The sequence below is a fragment of the Pungitius pungitius genome, chromosome 11 (genome assembly GCF_949316345.1).
Source record: "Pungitius pungitius chromosome 11, fPunPun2.1, whole genome shotgun sequence".
Taxonomy (NCBI): Eukaryota; Metazoa; Chordata; class Actinopteri; order Perciformes; family Gasterosteidae; genus Pungitius; species Pungitius pungitius.
Window position 1 is genome coordinate 5,491,466 of NC_084910.1, and position 8,246 is coordinate 5,499,711.

Here is an 8,246-nt window from a genome sequence, read left to right on the forward strand (position 1 = left end):
TTAGCTTCAGACGGACCTCTCTGAAGATGAGAGGATATTTTGTTAACAAAGAGACCGTGTGACATATCGACAAGCTCCACGTCGCCCCATTTACATGAGTGCCCTCTACTGGCCGCGGGGGGAAGTGGAAGGAACACGGACGCTCTCACTGGCGAGAAGGGGATGAAATGATAGAAAGATGTATGTAAAGGCAGACAGCGAGGATCATATCCAACGTTAGAAAATTACATCACAGCCATCCAAGGCATCTCAAACCTCTTGGATTTGCAACAATAATTTACTGAATGAACATCAGAAAAGCTTAAAGAAGACGTTTGAAACCATAAACTCATGTTGAGTTAATAAATGAAGAGAGTAGTAGTCACTTTCTTGTAGACTTCCACAAGACCACAGTCCTGGAGGATTCGCCCCTGCTGGCCATTAGAGAGAATGCAGGTAGAAAGCTGCAGTGTAAATGGATATACAGTATAAAGCTCCAGTTGAGTTTAGCAATAAGAAGCAAGTTTTACTAAAATGGTTTAAGATGTTTTTTAACAGTCTTGTTCAATAAATCCAGCCAGGGCCACATTCCTAATTAATGCAGTTGAATTATATTGTGCAGTAGAGCACAAAAAGCCTACAAAAATGCAAAGGACAGCCGTGATGAAACAGGACGAGCTGAAGGACTTCTTCCTGTCAGCATCAGACTCGTGTGGAGAAACCACTACCTGCAGTTTGAGCTCCATAAAGGAAGCACCCGTCACATGACACCAGAACTGTTTCAGTTTGCTTTAAGGTGCGACAAAACATGAGATCTTCATACCATATTTAAGACTGCTAAGATATTGAGTCTCATTGCGTTTCCTCACTATCCACACTTGAATTGCTTTCATGTGATATAAAATATTCCCGCTTTGAGGAAAAGGAATCCTGTGTTTCCTGCTGAAGTTCAGTCTGTTCTTGGTCCTCCCCTTTTTCCTCCGGTTCAGTAACCAAGATTCGTCTCTGCTTCAAACCACTCCGTCACACGCTTGCAAGACTCTGTGGTTAAAGTCCTCGGGCTGGTCAGCGTACACATAGTGTCCGGCTCCACGGATCGTCTGATTGAAGACACAAGGAGATATGGATTATTGCAGGAAATAAGCTCATAATAGCTACATGTTTTGATTGGCAAGATAATCTTCTCGTATAGACAGCGCTTTGGGGATTTTAGAGGTGCGGCTGCAATTAGCAGAAGTGAAAATGGAAATGAGGGACACCACAGTCATGTTTCAGGTCCCCACCAGGCTTTAATGAGCACTCGTGTTCTAACCGCTCATTTATTCACGCTTTAGCGACCGTCCTGTTTAAGCCGACTCATTTCTGGGTTTTAGGAATGCGGCTCTCCATCACAACAATAGACACTACAGAGCGTTATAAGCTCACCATGAACAGACTGGAAACAGGGTGCTTGTGGGGGAAACCACTCGTACAGAAACATATTTTAGCCTCTTCTTGATTGTAAACATTGTATATTTCATCCTGCGAAGGGGATGGGTGGGTAATTGTCGATGTGGAGAAATAATCTAAATTCAAGGTTTCCTAGATGGGATCAGCCGTTGGACACGGATGATCCCTCAGCGTTACGGTGCGTCACTGCTGATGATTAGAAGAACAGGAGCTCCAAGCTACGGTGGGGCGTTCTTCACTGTTATTAATTCACATGGCCCTTACTGGGTTTATCATATAACCAAATGTTACTTCTTTTACACATTACACATTACGCTGCAGGTGCCAGCTGATTCCATTGAGCTTGGCAAATCCATTCGCTCTTATTGAGCACCTACTATATACAATAACATGCAGAACCATCTAAAGCTCCATGTTATCCAGAGGGCAAGTCACGATTTCATATCCAGAATGATCCATGTTCCATTGCTTCATTTATTATTGTTTGTACTTTTTATACATTTCTTTCATAGTTGGAGTGAAGCAGGAAAGTACCACCCTTGTTTCAGCCACACATTATGTTTGTAATAAGCAAAATGATGTTGACCTCAAAAAGGCCCAGAAAAATCAAGAAAGTCCCTTTTCATGGGATTCATTTGTCTAAAGAAACACAACAACAAAATTCTCGGCTTCAGGCACCCAAAAAACATACATTTCCAGAAATGATGACCCAGTTTCCCAAAATAGGAGAGAACTTGTGAGTGGTTTCACACAGGAACTATTCACCATTGTTTCAGGCAAGAGGAAAATTTAGTTTGGGGGTAACTTGTCTACTCTTTCTCAATGAATTGTCTATGGAGCAGTTCCACACTTTACAATGCTAATTTTTGTTTGATTTGGGAGAATTGTTCTTTTGGAGTCTATTCAATGAACTGTATTAAGAATAGGAATTACACAGATGAAAATACAAATAGGAGATGGAGTAAGATTTGCAGAAGATGTCTTTGTTTCACTACGAATGATATTGTTAGGATCAAACATTCCTCGCCCCCACTCTCTGAACTTACTATGCTCTCCATGGTGCCTTGAGGCCTCATCTCTTTGATGGTGCTGCCCAAGTTGCTGTCTATGCTGGACCGGGATCCATAGATAATGTTGATGGGGATCGGGTGCTGAAGCTGGTCCATCCTGTGCAGCATCGGCCTCGCGGCCCAGCCGTGGTTTACGGTCATATTCTTAAAGGCCGTTTCCCCACTGTAAGAACGAAGAACAAGGACTAACTATCTCAGGCATGACGTTAACCAGTGGCTGCACCAAGGGTGAGGAACTCGCTGCCTTTTTGGCCTGCAGCCGTGACGGGGACAGACCTGGGGGTTTGCACGTTCAGGTGGTAGATGTACTCTGCCACCGTGTTGTCAGCGAACAGGGAGGAGAACTTCTTCTTGAAGTCGGGCCTCAGAGTCTGGACTAGGGTGGGCCCTGCAGGGGGGACAGTGGACAGGCGCCATAGAGGGGGGTCGGAGGGCACAAAGGAAACAACGCTTTCACTCATCTCATCATGGGACTAGGGTTGGGTACCGAGAGCCGGTACCAATATAGTACCGGTTCCTACACGGCCGGTACCTACCATACCGAAGCGCAACGCAGATTTTGGTGCTTGCTTTTGGTTCCTGAGCCGACGGACGGGCCCCCCCCATCGAAGTATTAACCCGAGGGTGTAGCAGCGTTCCTCTGGTGTTGTTCGTCATTAAGCCGCATGTAGCTGCACACACGTGACTCCATTTCCTCACGCAAATGACGGCAGATTGTTTGATTCATTTAGTCTTTATTTTACGCAGCAAAGCGTTAAACTAAATGTAGAAATAATAACAAATTCTATCACGCGGTAGATAAACAATATGCTCTCGTGCTTAATGCAGCTCTTCTGTGTTGCAGCTGCTGGTTCATGACGTCAATAGACAAAAAAGGAGCGTCAATGCTTTTCAATATGTTACATATCTGTTGTTCCTGCACAATGAGCATGATTCTAAAACTAAATATATACACTTCAAGCTCTTATAGCAGGGAAACACCAAGTTACTAAACCGTAAATAGTTAATATGTTGTTCATAGTTTGGAGTTAAAAAGTTTGAAGCCAAGTGTTTTTTATTTCTTTATATTTACATTTTTGTTTAAACAGTTAATCTATTTTTCTATTTGAAAAAAAATTGCCTTGGCATTTCAATATGGTTTCGCCCTTTAAAAGAAAAAAAAGAGAAAAAGGTTTAGGCACCAGTATCGGAAAAAAAAACGATACCCATCCCTACATGGGACTAGTTTCAATTAGTAGTTAATATAGTGGAAGCTCCAATAACATCAGCAGACTATCATAACCGTGCCATGTTGGCATTACAGAACCTCGATCCAATCGTATATTATTCATTAATTGAATGCATATATCACTATATTATGCTAGTGATGCTCTTTTCTAAACCCTTCATTCATATTATTCCATCATACTTATATAGAGTTTATTGGTGCTGGAGCCCATTGTGGGTTCCAGTCACTCTCATTGATTTACCTAGTGGTCCAACCAGTCTCAGGCCGGCCAGCGGGTTGAAGGGACTGAACATGGCCCCGAGGGCTTTGATCCATACTGGGATGGGACGGTCGGCTTCTGCTGGGTCCGGGCTCTCAGGAAAACCCCAGGGCTCAACCAGCACCATGTGCTTCACTCTGTAGGGCGGAGACAAAGAAACACACCGTGAGATGCACCAACAGCCGGATGATACCACGTCGCCATTTAGAAGTTGCTGCCGCAAGGAATTGTGGGTACTTATTAACCCAATTATTTACTCAGCTCCTTTATCATAAGAACCACTGGACTGTCCTTTGCGAAAGGAAGGAGATGATTCCGTCCCACAATTTCATTCGACATGAAGTAATACCTTGAACGTGGTTGTTTCATGTCGTGAGCATGACTGCACTGTAAAAACACATGGACCTTTGTAGTCCATCTTCAGGGAAACGGTAGTTTCGCCGCTGCAGACTGACGTCACTAACATGCATCTCCCATCGCTACGTGATTTAGTGAGAGTGGATGAAAGTTAATTGGAAACATTTTTGGTCACCTTAAGGAATGTATTTTTCCGTGCTTCGTTTTTACTGATAAATATTGCGTCACTGCGGTTTTCAAAAAATGGGAAATTTGAACCGATGGTTGACGTCATGTTGAATATCACCACTTATTTGTACAGTCAATAGGCCCACACCTATATTCACATGCTTTAGCAATGCCCACAGTACCAGCTATCTGGGAGGCATCAATGTGTAAGCTACCCTTTAAGTAAACAGTAACTTCTGACTTTAGGCCACAGCATAAACAGCGAGTATAGTGACACACAGTCTGTCCCTGGTTTAACAGGAAAAGCTATTCGGAACACCGAGATAACAAGAAGAGGACAGGAGGAGGGATTCTTATTAAAGCATTGCTGATGAAGGGGGACGATAAGCGATTGAGGACACTTCATCTGTTGTCCCTAGAGGACAGCCAGAGCGCCCGCTGGAAGCTTAAGATGATTCCTGTGAGATACAGTGCAGGGGGGGGGGGCCTTAAAGGACACGGCTGTTATCGCTGGCCGCCGGAACCTCAAGGTGCACAACTACAATCGTCATGTTTACACTAAGAGTCCAGAACCGTTATTCAAATTGTGTTTCTCCCTCTGGGCCGGGTCTGCTTCTTTGTTCTTTAAGTCCTGATTAAAGGATAATTCTGCTGTATCAAGACCTGGATCTTTGGACAGATTCACACAGCCCTCTTTAGGTTAAACCTGGGTTACCTTTGGGCCGGACAGACACTCGTTACGAAATTCTGAATCCCCCCCCCTCAATAAAAACAACCCAACGTCACGATATGAAAAAGCGATCTGGACCGACCTGCCAGGGTATTTGATAGAGTACGACACAGCCAGGAACCCTCCCAGGTTGTGTCCCAGCAGAATCATAGACTCCAGACCCATTTCGGCCCTCCACTGCTCTATAGACTCCACAAACTGGTTCTCGGCTGCGCAGGGGTCCACGGAGAACGGGGGCCTGCTGCTCTGCCCGAAGCCCAGCAGGTCCACGGCAAAGACGGGCCGCCGCTGGGAGAGCGCGTCCAGGTTCTGAGCCCAGAGGCCCACGCCTCCTCCAAAACCATGCAGCAGGACCATGGGGGTCTTGTCTTTGACGCGGTCGTTGCTGAAGATCAGAGTCCACAGCAGGTTGCCGTTGGAGACAGGGACATGCCTTTTTGAGAAAGAGCTTCCTATACCTGAAAAGGAAGCAAATAGCAGGGAAGGAGGGAGGGTTAGGCTAAAGTGGACTGCCAGAATAATGGTGGGATCGCTTCTTCTAACTGAAATTAAACACTCACAAAAGAGTGCTTTTTCGTCCTAATTGGTCAAATTGACCAATTCTTATTGTTTTTTTGAAGGAGCATCTGTTTTATGCGCAAAGGTTACGCAGAAGGCCCATCCCAGACCACAGGGCATTGGCTTACATTCAAGCCAATGAGAGGAACCAGGGTTCCCGAAAGGGTTCGTTCCCAAAGGCTGTAAGTCCTACTTCATACAAAGATCCTCTTTTGAGGCTCGTTTCAAACAAGCATGTCTGCAGATTCTCCAGGCCCAAATACTCACCAAAACACAGATTTATTGGATTCTAGATAAACAACAAAGACTCACTTTATTTTTTTTTGCATTTTGAAAATGGCTACCGAAAATGATTTCCCTCATAAATTTATAATAAAAGAATAGTTTACTCAAACCAAGTGATTATAACAAAGATTTGTCTAGACCGTATCTTGTATTTTAACAAAACTGCTGGATGTGCCACGCACACTCTTTCACTGAATGAAACTCCCAGGTTTTGGCACACGTGGAAAGTAAAAGTCAGAGAAGCAGAGCCTTACGTCGCAGCATCATGTCCTCTGCAGTCTGCAGCTGGATCTGAGAGGTGGGACACCATGACGGCAGCCGGCTGGGGATCCACCACCACCACCTACAGGGAGAGACAAAAAAACACTTCAATCCTCACGGAGTCTCCGCAGCCGCTGATTACACTTAAGGGATTCAGACCAAAGCAGAGGTATATCAAATGAATGGTAAAAAGAGCATCCATGAGGACTGAATGTTAGCATTTATTGTGTTTAGGAGCGATCTGCTCTGGTCAGCTGCAACAGATCGTCCACGCATCAGTTGCTTGGTGAGTGAAGCCGAGGGTACTTCCCAAAGGTCACAGGCAGGCTGTGGTGACGCAGTAGGGTTTAGGGGACAGAGGATTAGAAAGAGCAAGCCTGTGAACGCTGATCACTATCTATGTCATGGATCAAGCAAAAATAAAACCAAATGTTCTTTTTGCCATTACACTAAGGCCAATACAGTTGTTAGTTGAGAGGTTTTTCCAGTGGTTTTGTCACCCTCATTAAAATGTTGGGTTGGATGAAATATTTGAAAACAACCTCAGTTTAATGCCATAGAACCTGACAGACAAACTCCAGTCTCCAAAATGAGCAGTTTCAACTACAAAAGTTGGGCTCCTGTTTATTAACCTGCGGATGCTCAGTTTTAAAGTGACAAAATCCCCAAGTTGATTAAGTACGCCTTGTCCCTCCAGGCCAGTTAGGAGGGGTGAGGCCTAGGTAGTCAATTCATTAAAAACCTCATCGCCATAACAAGAAAAAAATGCTCGAGCATACTGTCAATTTTGAGCACAGACAATATTAGGATGATCGGACTAGCGGCGTGTAAGATAAGCTGTGGACACACACACACACTCTCTCTGCAAAGGCTTTACTTTTTATAACCTTTATGAAAGTCATGTTAAGATAAGATGTTTCTTTATTAGTTTATTAGTCCCACAATAAAGGTGGTCCCACAATGATGATGCATTAAACTGTATGTAAGAGGAACATTTGCCAATTGCCAGAAGGTGCATAATTTACTGACTGTGACTAGCTAGCTAACTGGCTATTAACTCAACTATATTATATTACAGGAAAAAGCGAGGAGCAAGGATCTCATACAGAGTTTTTAAAAAAATGATATACGTGATGTATGATATGAATAATAATTTGTGTCTGTCATCTTTAACAACAAAATCTAAGTCACATTTCTGATGAAATGCTGCATGTTAAACAGTCTTCTGATTAAACAGGATCACACCACGTGGCTGCTTCTTTATTTGCGTGAGTAAAAAAAAGAAAGAAAAACACAACAAAATCCGACTTACTTTATTGTGGTGTCCACGTAGCCCCACGCGCTGCTCACCAGCCCGTGGACACCGACAGCAGAGAGCGCTCTGCGGACGAGCCTGCAGGACGAAATGAAACCAAAGGTGTGGGGTCAAGCCACAGGGCAGCGCTCGGGAGGGGGGCATGGGGGTATGGGACGTTCAGGGACGACTGTCAAACCGAGCCATCTCTTCGGTGACGTCACTGGTGGCGGAAACAAACGTGTGGCGTTACTTCGGTAAGGTCCATTTCTCTTCGATAAAGTCACGGAGAGTGTGACTTCACGTGTGTTTACCTGAACTCCAGTGGGGTGACGGACTGTTGACCAAGTGGTCAACTCTAAAGTGTACGGCAGCGACGCACAGGTATTTCACGGTGTGACACGGGCACACTAAAGAAAGAGTCCATTCAGTAAGGCTCGCGGTACACGGTGTGCTTTAGAAGCGGGGACGCGGGTTGTGACGGAGGAAACCACTCACCCGCTGTTCGCTGCTGTCACCGCTTCCTCGGCCATAGCGTTACTCTCCCGGTCACGTGTCAAGAGCGAGTCCGACTGCTACGTCCCCGCGACGTAATCCAAGACGTTTGC

At 44.8% G+C, this 8,246-nt stretch overlaps 1 protein-coding gene across 1 annotated transcript; it reads right to left on the reverse strand.

Annotated features, from left to right (window-relative positions):
- Positions 1-237: 237 nt before the first annotated feature.
- On the reverse strand, positions 238-8,245 carry abhd5a (abhydrolase domain containing 5a). The gene is made up of 8 exons (XM_037454214.2): positions 8,137-8,245; positions 7,657-7,737; positions 6,338-6,426; positions 5,323-5,698; positions 3,968-4,122; positions 2,775-2,886; positions 2,475-2,661; positions 238-1,079 (listed from the first exon to the last, which is right to left on the reverse strand). Exons 1-8 carry the CDS (start codon positions 8,169-8,171, stop codon positions 990-992), a joined length of 1,125 nt encoding a protein of 374 aa, XP_037310111.2. The 5' UTR covers positions 8,172-8,245; the 3' UTR covers positions 238-989.
- Between the last annotated feature and the right edge of the window lies 1 nt (position 8,246).